Source organism: Equus przewalskii, chromosome 11, assembly GCF_037783145.1.
Source record: "Equus przewalskii isolate Varuska chromosome 11, EquPr2, whole genome shotgun sequence".
NCBI classification, from domain to species: Eukaryota; Metazoa; Chordata; class Mammalia; order Perissodactyla; family Equidae; genus Equus; species Equus przewalskii.
This window is the reverse complement of record NC_091841.1, coordinates 24,015,044-24,038,724: the sequence shown is the minus strand read 5'-3', so window position 1 is coordinate 24,038,724 and position 23,681 is coordinate 24,015,044. Positions and strand designations below refer to the sequence as shown.

At 48.0% G+C, this 23,681-nt stretch overlaps 1 protein-coding gene and 1 long non-coding RNA gene across 4 annotated transcripts in view; one reads left to right on the top strand and one right to left on the bottom strand.

Moving 5' to 3' along the window:
• Positions 1-16,202, top strand: part of LOC139074496 (uncharacterized) — a 21,084-nt gene extending 4,882 nt beyond the window's left edge. Inside the window, exon 2 of the long non-coding RNA XR_011524134.1 lies at positions 15,607-16,202. This is a non-coding gene — a long non-coding RNA (uncharacterized lncRNA). The remainder of the gene's footprint in view (positions 1-15,606) is intronic.
• Positions 13,685-23,681, bottom strand: part of ASRGL1 (asparaginase and isoaspartyl peptidase 1) — a 28,172-nt gene continuing 18,175 nt past the window's right edge. For all 3 annotated transcript variants that reach the window (XM_070565349.1, XM_070565350.1, XM_070565351.1), the window contains exons 5-7: positions 16,604-16,722; positions 15,652-15,762; positions 13,685-15,064 (exon numbers count right to left, since the gene is read on the bottom strand). In XM_070565349.1, coding sequence (XP_070421450.1) covers positions 14,859-15,064; positions 15,652-15,762; positions 16,604-16,722 — 436 coding nt within the window. In that variant the 3' untranslated portion in view covers positions 13,685-14,858. The remainder of the gene's footprint in view (positions 15,065-15,651; positions 15,763-16,603; positions 16,723-23,681) is intronic.

Here is a 23,681-nt window from a genome sequence, read left to right as displayed (position 1 = left end):
AAAATAAAATGTAATTTCAGTCTCAAGCCTTCATTCTGCTAAGGGGATGGAAACTTAGTCTCGGTCATCTTGGGGACCCCCTCTCCAGGGTTGTGCCTATCTTCCAGGGGGCTTGTGCAGAACCAAGGATTTGGCAGGATTTGTGTTGGTGAGGGTATCTGGTACTTGATATCTATCACCTGTCACCAGCCTGTCCCTTGTTTGCCATCAGTCTGTGTGGGCCGCTCCTGAGCGGTCCCTCGGCATCATCCACAGGCCTCCAGTTCACTGGCTTTCTCTGCCACCTCGGGGCCACTCCTGGGTGCACAGGAATCCTGCTGCTGCTCCCACGCTGTCCTGGGGCCTGGAAGTTCTGCAGTGACACCTCCGAAGGCCTGTATCATGCTCCCATTTCTTCTTGAAGGGTTCTGCCCTCTGCTCCCAGATTCTTCAAACCCATCTGGGGACTGCCACCTCACTAAGGCTTGGTCTCTCCAGTGGCTTACCTGGGGGATTTGATGCCTGGAGAAGATAATTTTTTACTGCTTCCCTACTCTAGACAACAAAAATTATTCTCAGTAATAGCTGTGAAATAAAATGAACAAAAATAAAGGTCAGAAAAGAAAAACAGACAGTGATCATTTATTTATATATTCATGAAGATAATTTCTTTTATTGAAATACACACACATACACACGTGTGTGTATATATATAAAACCATGCCAGTAAAAATAAAGATATTAGAGCACACACAAAATAGTCACACATTAAAACACAACTATTTATTAATAGTTTGTAGATTTCCCTAACGAAATTTGATACTTTGGTTATAGTCCGATATATTAATATTTCATGTAAATAATTATCAAACTATATTCACCAATAAGTGAATTTTATTAAACCAAAATGTCTGCCAAAGGTAAAATGTAAGCAATTGCTCAATTGTACCACTGATATAATGTTTTATTGTTTTGATTTGTCCTTTAGTTCTAAAACAATCAACTGAAAAAGACTACGTTTGAACTTCAAAGATACTAAAATTCTATAAAAGATTTTATGTACGAACTAAAATTTTCACTTTTCCAATAAAAGTATTACACCTTATACTCTTTTACTATTTACAATTTTAAAACTCAAATAAAACCTCCAAGTGGCCTCACAGGATGACAGAAGCGCAGCAACTCAAGTTCTGTTTCTTGGTCTTTACAACCACGGTGCTTTCGTCGTTTACTTTGAATTTACGGTTTGAACGCAGGAACAAGTAGCTCACAGGAGCCAAGTCTGAAGCCCGTTCCAAGGATTCTGCACCTTTGTGAACCGACTCTTGACACAAATGTGGCAGAGACCAACTGAGTGACTGGGAGTTCTCAGAAATACTGTCCACACAGAACATAATGTTTATTAAAAGATAAGCCATAAACGTGCTCATTTGGAGCTTACATCTATGTTATGAAAACTCAACTGTAACCACAGCAAATACTTAAAACTCTGGGGAGTTTTTAGGTTGGAGTATGTTGTCACTGACGTTTAGAATTGCTGGCACCTGGTGATAGTAAAAAGCATACTGGCTTTTAGTCAGTCTTAATCGTTGTTTTTATTTATTTATTTTTTTGGTGAGGAAGATTGGCCCTGAGCGAACATCTGTTGCCAATCTTCCTCTTTTTGTTAGAGGACGATTGTCACTGAGCTAATATCTGTGGCAATCTTCCTTTCTTTTATGTGGGATGCCGCCACTGTGTGGCTTGACAAGCAGTGCTAGGTCCCGGCCCGGGTTACGAACCTGTGAACCCCAGGCTGCTGAAGCTTGGGGACTCAACCACTACACCACTGGTCCGGCCCTTAACCATTGTTTTTAAATCCTTTTACTGCCTGTTCCTGGAGTGGGCGGCAGGCAGGCTGCTGGTTTCTGCAGGGACCACCAACCTGAGGTAATACTTGCTTTTCACATTCTGGCCTCCCTGAGAATCCTTTCCTAGGCCAGGGGTGCGGTGGGGGCTCTGGAAGTCTGGCTGTTACACAAAACGAGCGCCTGGAGGTCTTTCCATTCCTGGGAAGGTCTAGGATTCTGAACTGCATAAGCCAGGAAAAGACGCCCTCTTTCTCTGCCTTCCCAGGGCCGCCTGAATCAGAGGCAGAGCCAAGAGAGGAAAGAAAAATAAGAGAGAAATAATAGGTTACTGTTTCGAAAACTTCCCATGGCAAGTGGATGGCTTGGGAGGAATCTCCTCTGCTTGTGCCCCTGGGAGCTGGACAGGCGCAGGGCGGCTGCACCCTACCGTGGTGGCGAGGCCCAGGTGAGGTCCTTTCTGTCTCTTTAGCCCCAGACAGCCGGGAAGAGGCCAGGCTGCCCAGGCCTGAGATGGCCGGGTGGTTCTTGGGAGCTGCCTTCGGCTTGCCCTAAATCTGAACTCCGGGGAATTCTACTTCTATCCTCTGGAAGGGCCAGGAGGAGCATCAGCTCCACCCTCTGAGCTCTGGAGACGGGGTCTCAGGCCCAGAGAGATGCTGTAGTTAGCAGAGGTGGCCTAGCATGTTAGGGGCAGAGGCAGCACTTGAACCCGGCCCTGCGGCGCTCTGCCCACGAGCCTTCCCGCTGTGCTGAAGCGGAGAGCACAGCCTGGCTCCTGCTGTTTATTGCTCATCTCTAAACACACCCAATATTGTATGAGCAAACACGGTTAAATGCATGTGTGCTCTGAATTTCATGGGCCCTTGGCGCTTGTAAAAATGCTGAAAAACAACCACTCCTGGCTGTAATTCACTTTTCTCTAAAATCACTGGTGGCTCTTTTCTGGGTGGGTTCAGAAGGCCAGGAAATAAGATAACTAGAGATCACGCGTCCCTCAGTCCCAGAGGCTGGAGATGGAGATGCCCTGGCCAGGCAGGGACAACTGTGAGCAGCCTGTCCCCAGTGGCCCAGGAGAGGCCTGTGACAGACAAGTGGCCTGACCTGAAGGGACAGAAAGTGTGGGGGTTTCCTCCTTGGGGCTCTGGCTCAGCATGGGGTTCATGTCCAAGGTTAGGGTCCACGTTGCCCCCCTGAGGTCCATTCTCCCCAGAGCAGCCAGAGTGACCTTTTAAAAATGTAAATCAGATTACGTCATTTCTCTGTTAAACCCTTCTTGGCTTCCCACAACACTTAGAATAAAATCCAAAAATCTTACCTGGTCCATGCGATCTGGCATGACCTGTCTTCAACCTTCTCTCAGGTCCCACCCTGTGTCACTCCCCTCTCACTCAGTATCCTGTTGCCTCCTTACCTGCAGGGTACACAGAGCCCAGGCCACCTCCAGGCCTTTGCTCTTGCGTGCCCTCTGCCTGGACACTCCACTGCAGATTATTTTCTGATTGCGCCTTCTATCATCATCATACAGGTGTCACTCATGCATCCCCTCTGCGGATAAGCCTGCCCTGGTCACTGTGTCCCCCTCCTCAGTCACTCCGGGTCCAGAATCTGGCTTTCTTGCCTTCAGAGCCTTTGTCACCATCGAAATGCTCTTGTTGACATGTTTATCTGTTTATTTCCTGTCTCCCCCCTAGAATGTGAGCTCCACGCTCACCTCTGGTTCTCCAGGGCCCAGCACACAGTCAGTACTTATTACATATTTGTTGAATGAATAAACAAGGCTCTGAGCCTTTCACCCTTCGGCCCCAAGCCCCTGCTCCAGCCTCACTTCCAGGTGTGCTGGAGCATTCGTGGGAGGCTGCGTATAGCACCCAGGCCCACCCCTGGGGTCTGGCCTCAGCAATTTCTGGCCTCCCGAAATGCACTCAGCTGTCTTGCCCCATCTCCACCTGCTGAAATCCTTCTTACCTTCAAGACCAAAGGCAGCCCACAAAGTCTCCTCTCACCTCGTCACAGACAGTACGTCATTGACAGTGCCAACAGCAGCCATGACTCACACCTCCCCTCTGCCCGGCACCTTGCTGATGCCCTCTCTCATTTAACCTTCACAAGAACCCTCTGAGGTAGGTATTATTCCTGTCCCCATTTCAAAGATGGGGAAACTGAGGCCCAGAAAGTCACCCAAGTTCTCCTAGTCAGCAAGTAGAGGAGTTAGGATCTAAAACCAGGGCGGCTGACCCCAACCCATGACCTGCACCCTCTCTGCTGAGCCTGCCTCCCTCTGGCCCCACCTCGCCTCTCCCCTCACTTGCAGCACTGGTCCCTGCAGTCTGTCTGGAGCGACCCGAGATCCTGCTGACATCCCCATCTCGAGGCTCTGGGCCCTCCTCGCTGTTCCTGGAACCTTGGCATGCTGTGCATCTCCACCACTGTTGCCAAGTGGGATTGAAAATAATTTCAGCCCTCTCTCCCCACCTCAAGCCTCTGCCCTTTCTGGGGTGGTGGAGGCGAGGCACCCTTTTTTCCCCCTTTATATTTTATTTTATTAATTATTTTTGACAATAAAAATTGATTCCAGGGGTCGGATCTGTGGCTTGGTGGTGAAGTTTGGCTTGCTCCACTTCAGCAGCCTAGGTTTGAATCCTGGGCGTGGACCTACACCACTCATGGTGGCCATGCTGTGGTGGTGACCCACAAAGAAAATAGAGGAAGATTGGCACAGATGTTAGCTCAGGGCAAATCTTCCTCAAGCAAAAAGAGGAAGATTGGCAATAGATGTTAACTCAGGGTGACTCTTCCTCAGCAGGGAAAAAAAAAATTGATTCCATAGAATGAGACATAAAAATTCTGAAGGGAAAGTAGATTCCGCACTGGTAAGGGACCAACAGAACTTTGGTAAAAAGAAACCAATGACTGTAGATGTCACCTTAACAGTTTTGGGTAATAACGTCCTTCTCTGTGGTCCAAACTGCTAAACAGTAAGTATTAAAATACCATCCTGACTGAAGTAAATTCCCCTCTCTTTCCTCTGGAGGGTTGGACTTTTGGTGAAAAGGTCCACAGCCTGAGGGTGGCACTTCTGGGACATTGTCCTCTCAACAGACAAGGCAGCGTTAATCTGTGGATGTTTATGGAGGCGGGACTTTTTCCTCTTAGCCTCGGGGGTCTCCTCTGTAACGGGGCCAATGGCAGCCACCAGCCTTCCTCTCAGAGGGGCCGTCAGAGTTCGGTCAGTGACGGGAGGAAGCCAAGGCTTTCCAGAGGCCTCGGTTTGAGTAGTGAGAGGAGACGGGTGTGGGGAAGGGAGTGTGGCTGGCCGGCCCAGGCGCCGCGGAGGGTCTCACAACCGTGTGGGGAGGCAGACGGACCATAGCTCATGGGCAGCGCCCTAGGAGCTGCTCGGAGGAGAAGACGACTTCTGAGTGGATGCGGAGGCTTCCTGGAGGAGGCGTCTGTGAGCTGGGTTTGGCGGGGGCCGGGAGGAAGCAAGGTCAGAGTTGGAGAGGCGGGGCGCCTCCGCCTGCTGTTCTTTCATTCAGCACTCACTTGGTAAGGCCCAGTGCCGCTTCTGGAGACACGTCTAGCGGAGGAGACAGGCGCTAACTGCGATCGTGACACGTCCATGAAGGAGAGACTCGGGTGTTTCACAGGGATTGCGGGGGTCTGGGTGCTAGAGGAAGTGCCTTTGGGCAGAGGGAAGGAAGAGTATATGAAGCTTGGTGGCTGGAGGGCGCAGGAGACCCGGGAGAAGCCAGCGTGGCTGAAGCCCACGTGCTAGATGAGGCTGGGGACCTCTGGATAGTGGCCTGTCCAGACAGAGCCCTGAGCACCGAAGGGGCGTCTGGGTTTAACTTGGTCGCAGGACACTACAAAAGGTGAGTGGGGAGGCTGGAGCCGGGCAGTGGGAGGGGAAGGAAATGCAGCCCGAGACTGGAGGACCGAGGAGAAGGGGTCTTGTCGGCTGGGAGAGCTGTACCAGTCGCACACTTCAATTCACTGAGTCTTCTAGAAGCACCACATTGGAGGGCAGGTTGGGAGTGGGGTGGCCTTTGGTTTCATTGTTATCTATACTCTGAGGTCATGGCTGTTATGGTTGTTAAGTGAATGCGAGTGGTCCCCCGACTGGGCTCATGGACTTGGACTCAGACAGGGACACCGCCCGCGCATACACACCCACGCAGGCCTGGGACGGGCGTCTGCCTCCCTTGCTTGGCCTGAGCCTGGCTCCACCCTCAGCCCGGCAAGCCCTCAGATCAAATCCTGGGAGAGCCTGCTACAGAAATGGCCTCCAAGGGGGGATCTTGTGTGGTTGGGCTGGTGACCCGGGGCACCCTGGACGTGGACTCCTGTTCTGCCTGCCCTGTCCTCAGCTCCTCACCACCCTCATCCCTGCTCCCCCCGCCCCACTCGAATTCTCACGGAGCCCTGTCTCCTCTTCCCCAGCAAGGCCCTGACCTGCTGGAGCCTCAGCCCACAGAGCCTTCACCACGACCGGGAGCTGACCCCTCTCCCCCAGCAGCAAGGGTGACCCCTGACCCAGTGAGCTGGATGGTGGGGCCCTGGGGCATCCTGTGGGCCTGGCTGTGGGCTGCGGGTTAGGACGGGGCTGTGGGCAGGGCTGGCGGTGCTTCCCAGGTCTCAGGGTGGGTTTGCCCCAGCCAGGCCCCTTTGTGACCAGAGCTGAGGCATGGGCTATACCCACTTCATCCTTAAGTGAAGGATGCACCTGAGGATTCATGCTTTCATTTCACAAATATTTATTGGGCACAGCTATAGGCCTGGGGGACCAGCTATAAGCAAATTAGGTGTGGTCCCTGCCCTTAAGGAAGCTATGTCTTGCTTTGACGAGTATTCCAGTGGACAAGCTCCCCCAGTTGGAGCCCCACAGTCATCTCTTCCCAAGCCTTGGTTTTCCCATCTGAAAAATGGGTGTAGCACCCGGTTGGCAGGGTTGTTAGGGTTAGAGAGGGTTAGTGGTGACATGGCTGGCCTTGGACCCTCTTCGTTCTGACCCTGGAGTTAAGCAGACTTGCGGTCTGGCCCCAGTTCTGGGGAGAGGCTTTCCTGGCCCAGGGGGCTCACAGGCCTTCCTTAGCGAGGCCCCTTCTGCCAGGAGCTGAGCTCACGGGGTGGGGCGGCCCCAGGGGCCACACATCCGTTATTCTCCCTTTCCTGGGAGCTGGTCCAGAGACAAGGGGCAGGGTGTCTGGTTTTCGTCGTGCGGCTGTCTCTAATTCCTCTGGCATCTGAGCTGCTTTTCAGAAGGAGGAAGATGCACTTAACTGGTTGTGACCCAGCTCGGCGCTGAGGGTGGAATCTGGCAGAGCTGGATTCGAAGGCCAGCTGGGCCACTTGCTAGTTGGTGACCTGGGCAAGGTACCCATCACCTCTGGGCAGCAATGGCCCCATTTGGAAAATGGGAATAGTTATTTCTGCCCTGCCTATTCCACAAAGTAGAAATAGATGTGACAGTGCTTCGTAAATCATAAAATATGAAGCTGGGGTTCTCCTTTGTGTTGGCCTTGTTCTGGGTGGGCCTCTGCCGGGGGACCTTGCCTCTCACAGGAACAGCCAGGTCCCTGGGGGCTAAGCACCTGGCCACACGTCCAAAATGGTCGGAGCGACTTTTGGGTCCATGGAATAGAGGCCCATTTTAGGAGCTGCCAGCTGGGGACCCTGGAGGAAGGGTTCACTCTGGTGGGTGTGGCTTGGGAACAAAATAACACAGTAATAATAACTGACACTTACTGAGCGTTTCCTATGTGCCAGGCACACTTCTAAGAATTTTCTGTGTATTAACTAACTGATCCTCACAACAACCTGAGGGAGGTTACAAGTATTCCCCTGAAATACCTTTAACGGCAGAAAGGCATTTCAGGAGAGGACACCGGGTGTGCAGAGGCCTGCGGAGTCTCTTGCCTGCTGGCGGCAGTGGGAGACCCTGCCTGCAGCCTGGAGGAGCTGGCCTGGGGGGCCTTGGAGCCAGCCAAGAGGTTTAGGTTTGATACATTCGGCGGGAACCCTTGGAGGCTCTCGGGTGGGTAAGATGGGGCTCCTGGGAGGAGGGCCACGAGGGACTGGCTGCAGGGGTGCAGAATCCAAGGAACGAGGTGGGCGTTCCTCATTCTTCTGTCTTCATACTCGAGCACGGGCCCAGCTGCCACCCAAGCAGCCCCCAGGGGAAGCCTTGACACCAAGAGGGGCTCAGGAGCTGGGCTGTGGTGGTGCAGGGGCTGGAGGTCTCAGAGCCTGCGTAGGCTGGGGGGCAGCCAAGTGGCCCAGAGCGGGTCCTGTATGTGCCAGCCTGCGCCCCATCCTGGGAGCTGACCCCAGGAGGGGCAGGGCAGTCCTGCCTGCAGGGTTTGAGAGGAGTCTGGAGCATCCTGCCAACACTGCAGGACAACGATGCCTTCCCGGTCTGAGCCCTGCTCAGGGGTCTGGCCTTCCTAGGGGAGGGATGATAGCACTGTGGCCCCAGTGCTCAGAGACAGGAAGCAGGGCTGGAACCTTTTCTCTCAAATAAAATGAAGGCGCTTCCCAGGGAGGTCACCGCAGAGGCCTTCAGCCTGAAAATTCGGGCGCAAACACACTGGTGGGGCCCTCAAATACAACAAAGGCAGACGTGCTGCTCTCCCAGGAACTGGCTGCCTGTTCTCTGCAGCACATCCAAGTAAGGACTTGGGGCTGAGAACGCTGAGCGTGTGTGGGAGATTCAGCTCTGCAGGGTGCCCCACCCCGTGTCCTGACCATTTCTGCTTGAGAGCAGTTGACAAACATGCTGGAATTTCTAAGGAAGACGAGGACAGGGTGGGAAACGGCTGGGGGGAAGCCGCAGAATCTTTAGTCATGAGGCATGCAGGGTGTGATATCTGTGCAAGAGCCAGAGATAAGACGAACAGAGATGGCTGGGAAGATTGGGGAGGCACGGGCCCGAAAGGCAAGATCTGGGGTGAGGTCACCAGGGAAGCATGCGGGCTCACAGTGAGCTTCGGGGCTGGGGGGGACGGGGTGCTGAGTGGGCCCAGGCGAAGGGACGGGAGCAGACACAGGGAGGAAGGGAAGAGCGTGCCCTGGTCTTTCTTACTTTTCAAATGATTAAATACTTGGTACCTGAATACAACGTTGGGAGAGAGAGTTCAGCAGTTCAGACCCCCAGGGATCTGGCAGTAGGTAGACGGTGGAATGTTGTTCTGGAAGGCAAGAGAACCCTAGCCTTTGTTCTCTTCCCACGGTAAATAGTCCTGGGTTTGACGTGACTGGTATCCACCTGCTCTAATTAGTAAATACTTCTGAAAACTGCCCTTTGCCCAAGAAGCACTTGGGGTAGCTCTTGCTTACTGTGTGGTCGGACAGGCCTTGGGAAAGGCTGAAGGTGAGCGCAGCTGGGAAGGACGTGACCTGGGAAGAGGTGGCCCGAGCAGGAAGGGTGGTGGGCCAGTCCTTTCCTGGAGGCTGCACAGGGTGAACCCGCTCCCCACCTGCTCTCTGACTCCAAGTCACTCTTTGCCAAACTTCTGGGTGGGGCCTTGGGCTTCTGGTACAACCCACGTTCCCCTTTCCACACCTTACGCCCAGCTGTGTTCCCACAGCCCAGCAGCATAGGCTGCTGCTGCAAAAGGGACGTTGACATCTCTGTTTGGAATGGTGGCCTGGCACCCCACCCTGCGATGTGTTCGGGCCCAATGCTCACCTGATCCCACAGGAGGCAGCCTGACCAACTGGGAAGGTGTAACATAGCGGGGCACCCAGCGCTAACATTCGACAAGTCAGAGTGGTTAAAAAAGGGGCAGGACTTGTTAGAAGAGACCAAGGGGCATAATCACATTCCAGGCAGGGACAGGGTTTGACAAACCTGCCGTCAGGGCCCATGCTGAGGAAATGGGAGAAATCTCAATACTGACTATTACATAGCTGAGTTTACTGACATGGAAAGGTGGATTTTTAACTGAAACAAAGTTTGAAAAACCATGTATGGCATGATCTCATTTTGGAAAACATATACATAATATATACTTTGAAAAAGATCTGAAAGAATATACAACAAGGTGGTAATATTGATATTCACTTGAGGGATAGGAAATCTTTACCCCTATTTTTTTCTTACTTTTGGTGATCTATGTTTTCTCATGCATTTAAAACTTTTCGCTATTTTTATTTTTTCCAACTTCTACAATACACATATGCCCCTTTTATTTTATCAGAAGGCTATTTTTAACTTAAAAATGTTTAGTAAAAAATTGCTACCCTGCAAGGTAACAATCCAGGGGCTGCCTGCGCCACGGCTCTCGTAGTGGAGCCTCAGACCTACAGGATGGGAAGAAACAATCTCTTGGCTCCCTTGCTCCCAGCCAGAGCTTAGAAGCCAAACCCCATCCAAGCTCTGCACGGGATCCAGAAAGTGCTCATAATTACACAGCAAAAAATATAGTTAATTCTGAGATCATCAGTGAAAAAAAAAAGATTTGAGGCTAGTTTCCTCTGTCAACCCAGGCCACGCCTGGCCCCCACCTCTCTCATTGTCTGAAAATCCAACTTTATTTTAATAGAAGGTTGGGGAAAAAAAGTAGAATTTGAAGGATAAAGTGGTCAAAGCGTGCTGTTCCCTCCTGCTTCTCACCTGGGGCTCGTGCCTTGGTTCTGGTGGGCATTGGGTGCCATGAGTGATAGGACAAGGACTGTCATATCAAGGACACAGGATTGGAGAACAGAGAGGCTGAGATAAACCTGTTTAACCTGCGTGGAATAAACTCCAGTTTCTCTGGGCCTTTTTCCATCTTTCAAAGGGAAGAATCTTCCCTGTGCCTCCCCTTGCACATTTTTAACTTCTCACAACAGACGAGCTATATGTGACTATGGCTTGACTGTGTGTGTGTGTGTATGGACGTGGGGCGGGGTAAGGGAGAAAGGCTGCTTGCTCACTCAGTGGTATTTAGACTCTGGATGGAACCACTAATGGGCACCCACACCCAATCCTGGCCTCAACCCTCCCTGTGTTCCAGGCGCAAACCTCCTCCCAACCCCATTCCTAGGCCTGGTTTCACTGCTGTCCTTCAGCCCAGCACCCATTCCTTTCTGGGTCGTGCCTACGCCTATGGAGAGAGGAGGATACCTGTGTTTTTCTGAGCTGGATAAGCTCTGTGGGGGCACTTCCTTGCTTTGGCAAAGTTGCTACAAAGTCTGAATACAGTGATGGTTTTGTGCAGAGGGGAAGGCTGACATGAGGACTACAGAGGAGCAGGTGTGGGGCTGGAAGGACGGTGTCCCCCTCCAGCTTCCCCACACCCCATCCATTTCCGACGAGAGGGCCACTGACGAGGACTGAAGTGCGTCCCATTCCACCTTCCTTTCCCAGAGTTTATAATCTCTCATGCTAGAAAGGAACACGTCTAGAAAGGACATTATTCGAGAAAAACATTTATTGTGCAACAGCTACATGTTTAAGGCTCTTTCCTCCAGGACTTTTCTCTCCAGCTCAACACGGTGGGCTGACTGCAGCATCTCCTGCTCCGGCAGACACTCGCTCTCAGCTCTGGCCCCTCTTGTGCTCCTTCTTATCCCACCATTTTGGCAAGTTTAGGCCAAACTACGATTTATCTGTATCCTGGCTGGAAGGAGCAACCGAGGGCAGAGGCTGGGGCTGCCTGAGTGAGCTCTCCTCGGGATCCCCAGCACCTGGCGGCAGGAGCAGCGTAGGCTTCAATTGTTTTAACCGTCAAGACATGGTTGATTTTGATGGGTTCTGTGGGGCGTTTGCTAGTGTTTTGGACAATTCTGCTATAAAATAAACTGTAGTATTTACGTGAAAAGGAAAGTCAGGAACGGGAATACTCTTTTGGTTCCAAATTTTCTGAGTAGATTGTTCTGATCCAGACTCAAGATAAACGATCTCCCCTATGGGCTGTGGAAACCGTTGGACATTTTATAGTTTGCTGCCCTCTTGTGGCATAGAAGTGACAAAAAGACTGCCATTGTCTTTCAGATAATATCTTGCTCATTTATTTGTTCCACAGATAGTTACAGAGCAGGCCACTGGACCATGTGTGGGGCAAAAGACAGAACCACACATGGTCTCCGCTTACGGAATTCCCAGGCCAGTGGAGACGACTTTCACAGAACCAAGGTCCAAGGGCAACAGTACACACCGTGGCTTGCACACAGGGGCTGATGTTCCCTTACCTAACGGGGCTGGGGCTGCCAGGCCCAGGAGGTCAGCTGGCCCCAAGCTGAGACTCCAGCAGTCTTTGATAACTAGTCACTTCCCTCGGGAATGGCGGACCTGAGAAGCGCAAAATCACATCCTGCACCTGGCCTCCCGAAGCCCCCTCCTCCCTTCTTCTTCCTTATCTACTTAGTGATCCTTACTTCTCCAGAGTCCCGCCATTTCCAACCCCTAATGTGATTCTGCTTTGCCTCCTGTCATGGGCTAAATTGTGTCCCCTCAAAATTCACATATTGAAGCCCCAACCCCCAGTCCCTCAGAATGTGCCTGTACTGGGAGACAGGGCCTTTGAAGAGGTGATTAATTTCAAACTAGGCTGTGAGGGTGGGTCCAGTCCCATCTCACTGACATCTTCAGGAGGAAATTTGGCCACAGATCTGTATAAAGAAAAGACCACGTGAGGACACGGCGAGAAGGCAGCCTCTGTGAGCCAAGGAGAGAGGCCTCAGGAGAAAGCAGACCCGCTGACACACCCTGGTCTTGAGACTTCCATCCTCCAGAACTGAGAGAAAATAACTTTGTTGTTTAAGCCACTGTCTGTGGTATTTTGTTGTTGGCAGCCCTAACAAACTAATGTATCTCCTAACAAAATACTTACTTCTAAAGGACAGTCGGTGCATACTGAAGTTTTCAAGGATATTAACACGCAGACTCCCTGCTGGGCCTGGCCACAGTTTCTATATTTGTCCACAGGATCCCTAAGGCAAACACTGAGCAGTTGTCCTTTTTTTTTTTTTGAGGAAGATTAGCCCTGAGCTAACTAACATCTGCTGCCAATCCTCCTCTCTTTGCTGAGGAAGACTGGCTCTGAGCTAACATCCATGCCCATCTTCCTCTACTTTATATGTGGGACACCTACCACAGCATGGCTTGCCAAGTGGTGCCATGTCCGCGCCCTGGATCCGAACTGGCGAAACTCTGGGCTGCCAAAGCAGAGCATGCGAACTTAACCACTTGGCCATGAGGCCAGCCTCCATAGTAATCTATTTTATAGATGAAAAACTTCTTAGATGTTAACTTGCCCAGGGTCACCCAGGAAGTAGGGAGAAGCAGGATTCAAACTCAATCCTGCCCTCAGGGGCCACCTCTTTCTCTCTAGTTTAGAGCAGCTGACATGGCCCAGGGAGGGTCACAGGACAGAAGCTAGAACTGTGCCACTGTCTGGCAAACTCCAAGAAGACTGGTCCGTAGACCCTGCTGATATCTGCAAATGGTGGTTGGGTTTCCTCCTTAACCCATCCAGAAAAAGCTCAATTCTTTGTTTTTGGTGAGGAAGATTGGCCCTGAGCTAACATCTGTTGCTGATCTTCCTCTATTTTGTATGTGGGATGCCACCACAGCATGGCCCGAGGAGTGGCGTGTAGGTCCACACCCAGGATCGGAACTCATGAACCCTGGGCTGCTGAAATGGAGTGTGCAAACCCAACCACTACGCCACCAGGCCGGCCCTGAAAAAGCTCAATTCTTTTAAAAAACTCTCAAAGACACTCCACAAGGCAGGACGCAATATCATATCCATATCCCACCTGTACCTTGGAAGGTCTCTCTAACTAGCACACCTGTCTGAATTGACAGACCAAAGGAAACTCTTGTACATTCTGGTCTTCGTCAACAGTGACTCCTAACCACACTGTTATTCTTTCAAAATACATTTTATTAGTGGCACATGGAATTTAAAGTTAAGCAATTTCTTTCCAGAGAGAAGATAAGCCCTGACAGACTAAAAAACTGAGCAGATATGTCACAGCAGAAATACCATTTCCTGTGTAAAGACAGATTAATAGGAATACGCTCCACCAAGGAAATTACTTTCTTCACCATGCTGACCACATTGTACACACACCTGATTCAGCTGGGGAGGACCCCACAGCACTGGACAGTATGAGAACGCCTTAGGTCACGATGTCATCTCCACATGGATCGGCCCTGCCTTGTGGCAGGAGAGGAGAGCGGTTGCGAGCCGCGTTCCTCACTATGAGGACCCAGAGGGTCTGCGGCAGGTGGAGGCTCTGGTCAGCCGTGCTGGCTGCTGGGAAAACAGTAGGTGAGCAGACTCGTGTGTGAGCCCAGGAAAGCCCTCAGACTGGAAGGAGAGCCACAGTTTCCATTGGGACCCTTCATCTCCAGACTAGAGAGCTACGGGTTACCAGAGGGTCCCCTTAAAGTGTCTGGAAACATGTCCATATTAGCAAGTTAGAGAGGATCTCAACTTTCTTGGAAGTCAGTTTACTCTCACAGATTCTTTTCCCCGCTGTCTAAACGGACTCTGCGACAGGCTGACGTGGCGGTTCACCCGGACTTCTCCCACTTGCTCTGCTGCTGCTCCTGTCTTACTTTCACATCCCTCCACTGGGCCCTCCCCTCCCCTCCTGCCCCTCCCTGGTCCTGTGGGAAAGTCTGCAACCAAGAGAGCCTGGGGAGTCGCTCTCCTCTGGATCCCACAAGCCTTTCAGGCTGCAGCTCCCGTCTCTGCCGCGGGTCTCCCACCTCCAAAGGGCACTCCCCGCACTAGGCAGCTCCTGCCGTGTTACGATCACGTCACTTCTTCTTTCTAACCTAAGATAAGGGCTCAGCTCGCGAGAAAGGCTCAGCAGAGTGTGTCATGCCCACTAGTCTTACTTTGACCTTAATACAGACATTTCCCTTATCACTTCAGAATCCACCCCTCAACCAAACACTCAGATCAAGGCAACAAAAGGAGTGACAGACTGCAGGCTTTTTCCATTTCTACATCTAATTGATTAAGCTGAGTCTCCACACAGGAAGCTGTACTTGACCTCCAAGCTAGCATCTAGAATACAATCTTCCAGGGCTTAGGGCAGGTCCGTGACACTGGTGTCGTCAAGATCAATTCCGGAGTGCAGCTTGCAGTTCTTGACGGCTGCCCAGGGCATGGACGCAGAGGTCCACTTTACTGCCCAGTCTCCTGCTTTGCTGACCAGGATAACACCACCTAAACCTTTGAGCCTCGACTTCATATAACCCAACGAGATGTCAGCAGCCTCTTCCAACGTCTTTCCTGAAAACAAGGTTGAGAAACATACGTTATTGAAAGGAATCTGATGGGAAAATCATTTGCAGAATGGAAACCCACAGCGAATTAACAGAGACTTTTAGTAAATAATTCTGTTTGAACGCTTCAGAGAAGGATCCTCACATAAAAGACCCTCCTTGCACTGAGACGGAGCCCTCGCACCAGCCTGGGCAGAGCGCCCGGTCTCCCACACCCAGGCTCACAGCCTCTCTACTGCTCCCTTCTCCAGAGATGCACAAGACAAACGGTATTCTGTTCATTCCTCTGCCCATTTTTTGATCAGGCTGTTGGTTTTCCTGCTCAGCTGTACAAGCTCTTTATATATTTTGGATATTAACCCCTTATCAGATATATGATTTGCAAATATCTTCTCCCAGTTGGTGGGATGACAAACGGTATTCTAAAGGCTTTTCTCCAGATCCTAACAAAAGGTGGGAAGGAGCCAAAATAGTGTTAACCTGAAAGCAACATCTATAGCAAACAAGAAAGGGACGATTTCACATACTTCTGCATCTATTTATAAACAGCTTCTCTTCACTCGTCTTTGGAGAGGATGAACTTGTTCTACGTACCCTGTTCCACGTGGAAGAGAGCGAGTCTGGCCAGATTCACCTTCATGATGCTCTCCCCGTGCCCCGTCGTTGAAATGGCTCCAATGTCATTGTCAGCATAACCTCCAGATCCTGCTCAAAGAAGGCGATGGTGCTGAGCAGCAATAGTCAAGAAACTCAAACACATATTACAAGTCTAATGCTACATGAATATTAAATCCCAAAGAGTGCAATGCGTAGACAAAGGTCAGATTAGTAGCCATGACCTTGGGATGCACAGGTGGACTAGTGAGCGCCATGTGACGACCCTGAAATCAGGAGGACGAAGGAGCCTCATGGACAAGAGGCCTGACCTTTCAAGGAGCAGCTACACCAGGACAGCCCCTCCTTTGCCCCAAAGCATATCTACCCAGTCTGCACAGAGTGAAACACATACAGCCCCCACTGACCCACTCCTGGGAATTAGATAATGTGCTTCAGTGTTAATGCAAATAACATTTCGATCTGTAGTATCTCTGTAGAAGCAGTGTGTCTCTTTCATGCCACTCAAATATAAAAACTACAAACTTAAATTCTGTTTTCTTCTTTCACTAACTTGAGCCCGGGCCTGGGAATAGGTTTTGTGTACTTGGTCCTTTGGGAATAAGTCTACAGATGCTGCCATTGTGGCTGGAGAGGAGACAGGGGCACTATGGGGCAGCTCGGGGGCATCCCCCATCTCCCTCCCAGGTCACCCCAAAGATGTGCAATCTAGGAGAAACAGAGAGCTGAGTGCCCTCTGAAACGCCCTCTGAAAGCAGTGCCTGCCCTAAACAACTCCTTCCAGTCCAACTGCCACTCCCAGAAATCCTGAAGCTGCCACCAAGAAGAGGAGGGACACGAAGAAAGAAAGACAAGGAGAGAGGGGCGGAGAATCGAGGATGAGAACTTGTGGATAGGGGAAGTGGGAGCAGTAGCCATCCAGCAAGCCCACCTATACACGGTGTGTCCCCTACTCGGCCGACCATTTTATTAACGATGCCCCCCGTAGAGGTTGCATAAGCCACGTTTCCTCTGCAGTCCAAGGCAACAGCACCCACAGTGCCCAAGTTTCTGCCAAAAATAAACAGAAAAAAGTGACAGGCTGAAGATGAGAAACACTCCCACAAGTAACAGTGTAGCTTAATACCACTCAAGTTCCCCATTGTATGTTAATGGCAAATGGGACGCATTTTGATGCCAACATTCCTGGGTCACGGAGATGGCAAAGCGAGTCTGCTTTTTATTCCTCGTCAGTCAGATTGCGAGACATTCTGTTAGGCCTCAACTTTAAGAGCACATCCACTCCCAGCCCCATCATTTTCTAGCTGTGTGACTTAAGTTTTATTCTCTGTGTCTCACTTTCCCCATGTACAAAATGGGAAAAAATTATTGAGTGCATCTCAACCCTGAGTGTGCATAAGAATCCCCTGGCTCCCCGGGCTCCCCCGGAGATCCTGAGCAGTGGGTGCAGGGTGGGACCCAGGACCCTGCATTTCCGACAACCTCCCAGGTGACGCTGATGCTGCCCGTCCACTTTGACTGTTTCATGGGGCTTGCTGTAAAGATAAAATGTTAATTTTTTCCCTAACATTTTATTCTAAGTTTTCAAGTAAAAAAGAAGAAATTGTACGAGAGTCATATACCCCCCAGCTGCGCTCTATGATGAACTGTATTTGAGGCACCGTTGTGAGCGCAGCGACACAGCAGTGACCTCGACGGACAGAGTCCCTTCTCCCGTGGAGCTTGCATTTGGGGCAGAGGATAACAGAGCAATCAGAATTTCAGGTTTACTCAAATAGCAATAAAAACTAAGATGACGACAGCAGAATATGGGGAGAGCGGCGGTGGGGAGGTGCTGTTTTATATAGGGCCTCTCTGAAGGAAGGAGGGGTCAAGCCATGCTGATTGCCAGGGAAGAACGTTCCTGAAGCAGGAACACGCTGCCAAGTTTACAGAATTTCAAGGCCACTGTGGTTGGAGACAATAAGGCGGGGAGAGTGTGGGAGGGTCAGAGGGACGGCCAGCAGCCACATCATGAAGGCTCCGACAGGTAGGGTGACCATCCCCCCTGGTTTCCCAGGACAGTCCTCATTTATGCCTGTTGTCCCAGCTTAATTCACAGTGTCCCTTTCATTCTCAAAATTAAGTTCCAGTTTCTGTTTTTTCTTATGTTCCTGTTTGTTCCAACAGAAATGTAGAGATGTGTTCACCAAAAAAGCGTACAAAAATGTTCACAGCAGTACTATTTGTAAACAAAAAACTGAAAGCAACACAAATGTCCACCAAAGGTAGAGTAGATAAATTGTGACAAATTCATGAAATGGGATACTATAGTGCAACGAGAATAAACTACTATGTGCAACAAACGGATGAACCTCAGAAATATCATCATCAAAGAGGGCACCCCAAACCCCACACACTATAGGATTCCATTTAAATAAAGTTCACATACAGGCAACACGAAGCCACGGTGTTAGCAGTCAGATGAGTGGTTACCTTGGGGGAGGCTCGTGAACGGAAGGGGCCACGAGGGGCAGCTTCCGGCAATGTTCTATTTCTTGATCTGGGTGGCGATTACGTGGGTGTGGCCATGGTGAAAATTCATCAAGGAGTGCACCCATGATTAATGTACTTCTGCATCTCTGCTATACTCCTACAAAAAGTTTATCTTAAAATCATTATTCTCACTATTGTGTTGACTGAAGGAGAGAAGCATGGAAATAGAGATGTCAGGAGGCTTAAAGAGATAGTGGCTTCTTAGGGTGGTTCCAGTGGAAAGGGTGAGAAGCAGGCTGGACTGGGGACATTTCGAAGGCAGAGTTGACAGAATTTGCAGGTGGACTGCATGTGAGAGAGAGAAATCACCAACAACTCTATGGCTTTTGGCCTCAGGAACTGAAAGGATGCAAGAACCATTTACTGAAGTGCAGAAGAACATTAGGAACAGGTTTTTGTTTTGTGGTTGGTATGTGTGGAGGGGGGTCAGGTGGAGAAATAGAGAGTTCAGTTTGGGACGGAAGCTGGAGGTACCTTTTAGGCAACCACATGGAGAGAGTGAGCTGCAGCATTCAAGGGGCGAGGAGGAGAAATCTGCTCATCTGTTTAGAAGAAACAGGAACCCTACCTTCCATCATTCACAAAAATCAACTCCAGATAGCTAAAGACCTAAATAATAAAACACAGAAGAAAATTCTTCAAGAATCTAGGTGAATACATGTCTCAAGGTGGGGCTACCTGCTAAGTTCCCAGTGTTACAAACTCTACAAGAAGAGGTAGCCTACAAATTACAAAAAAATAAAAACTTTTATATGGCAAAAATACCACAATCAAGACTAAAAACAACAGATTTGGGAACATTTTTTTTAACAGAGAAGATAGCTTAAGGACTGACAGCAAATGAAACAACTAAAGAGAAGAAATGATCATAGGACAAAAATAGGCAAATTCATAGAAAGGAAGGACCCACAAACAAATGGAAAATGCTCAAATTTGTTAGTAGTCAGGGAAAAGCAAAGTAAACTGACAATGTCATTCTTCTCGCACCAGATAAGGAAAGGGGCACTCCCAGTCATTACTAGAGGCAGGTCCACACTTAACATGTGCAAGGGGTCCATGCAAGAATATAAATGCAGGGGCCAGCCCAGTGGTGTAGTGGTCAAGTTTGCACACTCTACTTTGGTGGCCCAGGGTTTGTGGATTCGGAACCCAGGCATGGACCTAGGCACCGCTTATCAAGCCATGCTGTGGCAGGCCTCCCGCATATAAAGTAGAGGAAGATGGGCACGGATGTTAGCTCAGGGCCAATCTTCCTCAGCAAAAAGAGGAGGATTGGCAGTAGATGTCAGCTTAGGGCTGATCTTCCTTAAAAAAAAAAAAAAATACAAATGCAAATGGAGGCCCACACACCAAATGTTTTATATTTAGAAGTTATAAATATGTTCTCTCCTCTTACCGTGACAAATCTATGTTGAAAAGTATGTAAATCTATGGTTTTCATATGACTGAAAGCTGACAAACTACCAGTGATGACAATTTAATACTGTGCACATCTGGATCTTTTGTTGATCAGCTGGTGATGGCTGGATGAGTGAAAAAAACCACACACACATATCCATAATTCCTAAGTTGTTATTTATTCCATGAAATTAACTTTCCTTGCCTTCATTTCATGGAGCACTGATTATGTTCTTATAATCAACATTTCCACATAACATGCATCCTATTGACAAAGAGCCAAATAACATCCTTTCTTCAGTCAATGTAGTTCGTAGCAAGTTTTTCATTGATTTTAATTTGGAGAAGTTTCACTCTGCTGAGGCAGTAGCAACTGGAATTATTTCTTAAAGCAGTGCTTAGATTTGGAAATGAATCCTGATTTTTACATTACCACACTCAAATGATATATATATATATGGGGTTCATATGGTAAATTATCACAGAAGATATTACTAAGTATTTTAATTTGATCATATAAATCACAATCACTTAGTATAGTCATTTTCACCATCTCTCAAGCAGTATTTAGATCCATGCAGAATATCTTAAGTTCTTTCAAATTTCAATGATGGTATATTATAAAAAAAACTGAAAACAGGAGTATGCTGTCGCATTCTGTTCAAATCTTTCTTCAAATGGTACTAAGGTTTGATTTATAAGGAACAGAAAAAGAGCCTCTACAGAAACTGGTTTGGGGATCATTTGTACACGAATCTTCTCCTTCAGCTTAGGCAAATATTTCTGTTTCCTTGTTTTAATTTGCTTATATTTTATTGGAATGTCATTTTTCTTGTGTATTTCACATGCATTTTTGCTTTTTTCTCTAAACAAAAAAAATTTAATCCTTTAAAAAGTGAAATAGTCAAACAAGATTTTTTTAAAGCTTTTGTTAAGCTTATCGATAGAAATGAACAGCTCACACTAAAGAACTGCAGACAGCGCAAATGCACCATCACCTTCACCTTCTGCCACAGTCCAGGACTTGCTCCTTGAGGGTCGTTTGTGGTTCTGCTCGACTCTTCTATCTAAATTCAACTTAACGACCCTAACAGCATTTCGTTGGTATTCCCTCCATGAGTCTGAAAGTTTCATCAAGCTGTTCCATCTTTGGGCCTATCTAGAAAATCGCGTTAATGGATGCTCTACTGTCCCACAACGTCATTATTATCGGCACAGCGGAGGGCCTGTCTCCTAGAAACAAATTCAAACTGTGAACTGCACATGTCACATAGAATATCTCTGGATTCTTGGCCAAACTTTGTACTTGTTTACGTTTTATTTACCAACCATATTAGCTCCATTATCACAGGCTCACCTTTGATAATCTTTTCTTTTTTTTTGAGGAATATTAGTCCTGAGCTAACTACTGCCAATCCTCCTCTTTTTGCTGAGGAAGCCTGGCCCTGAGCTAACATCCATGCCCACCTTCCTCTACTGTATACATGGGATGCCTACCACAGCATGGGTTTTGCCAAGCGGTGCCATGTCCGCACCCGGGATCGAAACGGGCAAACCCCAGGCCGCCGAGAAGCCCGGAACGTGCAAAATTAACCGCTGCGCCAGCGGGCCCCTGATAGTCTTTTAAATGTTAGTTTTTCAACATGTCTTCTGACCACGGTACATTCTAGTTGAACTGAATATTTTTTAAAAAATTATATATTATCTTATCTCTCACTTTAATTAAATAAATCTGTTTGAATTCTCTACCCTAGATAATGATCATTAGTTTCAATATTTTTGGTCCTAACTACATGTTTGGCATTTTATCAAATTTTGAAATAATTTTTACAAAACCTAGAAATTTTCTGTTGTTTTCTGTAAACACTGTGTTGGTGGTGCTATGAAAAGCATCGTTAGGCGTGGCTAAATATTGGACACATTGTATTATTCTTTCAAGAACATTACGTTGATGTTTTCTATCTTGGCTTTTTCCAGCATCATTTGTTGTTTATTCAGTCTTTTCCCTCCAATGCTAACTGTGTGTGTGACTCTTCATCATTCTCAACGAAGTCTCCTTTACTAAAGAACACGAAGCTGCAGCGATTTCATCTGAACTGTTCAAGTTATGGACTTGATGAGAATAACAGCCTCAACAATTTTCATTGTTTTGATAAACAATTAAATCTTCATTGACCAAATAATTTGTAATGTCCTGTCTGTGAATTTTATGTGAATCATCCTGGAAGAAGACTGCTTACTTTTATTTATTTATTTATTTATTTACTTTATTTTTCCTTTTTTTCCCAAAGCCCCCCGGTACAGAGTTGTGTATTTTTAGCTGTTGGTCCTTCTGGTTGTGGCATGTGGGATGCCGCCTCAGCATGGCTTGACGAGCAGTGCCGTGTCCACACTCAGGATTCGAACCAGTAAAACCCTGGGCCCCCAAGGCAGAGCGCTCAAACTTAACCACTCAGCCACGGGGCCGGCCCCATAGACTGCTTTCTTTTACTGTTTTGTTTTTACAAATGAAAGCAGACCATTTCTTTGAAGATTTTTTGCTTCTTTTTTCCTTTCAGCTTTTTCTTCTTTTGTGAGTTCCTCTTAAGTATTCTTTTTCTATCAAAATCTTGACTTACACTCATTTTCAACAATCTAGGGATTAAAAAGTAAAATGGAATTATATTGAAAGTGTACAAAATTAGAACATATTTTCACCAAAATTGAGAGCAAATTAAAAAAAGCAATTTTCAGATATAATTTCACAGTTAGTTTTTTCTAAATTATACAAAATTATTAATATTAAAATCAAAATATGAATTATAATTAATGAATTAACATTTTAAATCAAAATTATTTAAAAGCTGAAATTTTTAACATTATTGAAAATTTAACTAAATCTTCTAAATATTCTTGTAAGAATAAAACCATTCACAACTCTAATATTCAGTGTTCATTTAGCTGCTGATACAAAGAGTTGGTGCTGCACGCAGGTTCTATCTAGACCTGTGCTGTCCAATACAGCAGCCACTAACTACATGGGTCTCCTGAGCACTGGAAACGTGGGCAGTCCGCAGCGAGATGCGCCGGAAGTGTAGATCACACATCAGATTTTGAATATTTAATATCAAATTTTATCAAATTTTATACTGGATTTACATTGATTTATATTGATTACATGTTGAAATGACAATATTTCGGGTATACTGGGTTAAACTTAATATTAATCTCACCTGTTTATTTTTTTTTAAATGTGGCGACTGGAAAACTGCAGATTGCCTCTGTGGCTCTCGCATTTCTATTGGACAGTGCCAGTCTAGACCTACACATACACAAATTCAAGAGTAACAGGCATCTGCCCTCACGTGCAAGTCTTCCAGATACTGTACTATTCCACAAACACCTCCAGAACCATAAATTGAAACATGTAGAGAAAATGGGCACTGGGCATGACTGGGAAACGACACTTCATTATGCAAGAATTTATTTGACAAGTTAATTTGTCTTTTTCTCTTACCTAAGTCCTTGTGCTGTTCAATTCTTCCCCACGTTCCAAAGCAGTGTCCATTTCTGATGTCAGCAGGGGCACAATCCATAAACCTTTAGACTTAGGTGGCTTTGCTTCCAAGACAGAGCAAGAGACGCAGAGAAGCGTTTTGCTGGGGGCTGAATGATGTTAGTCACAAGGGCAGATGATGAGGGTTATGGGTGATGCTGTGCGACTGCTGAGTCACAGAGATGCCGCATGTATCTGTAATAAACCAACTGTTTTGTGTATTTGTGATACGAGGGCCTTCTAAAGTGCAGGGCCCAGGGAAGGAGCCCCTCTTGCTTAAATGTAAAAGTAGCACTGGCTGGTGGAGATGTGTTGTTGCAGAATTTTTGGAAAGCAATGTGGCAACATCTATGAAAATGTACCTGAACCATTGATGAAGCAACCCCGTTCCTGTGACTCTAGCCCACAGGTACAACAGCACACTTGGTAAGGTTATCAAAAGCCATCAACACATGGCCAATCTGGTAAAACAGATTCTCAACCCGGGGACACATCAGAATTACCTGGGAAACTTTTTCCTAATACAGCGGCCTAGTCTCTC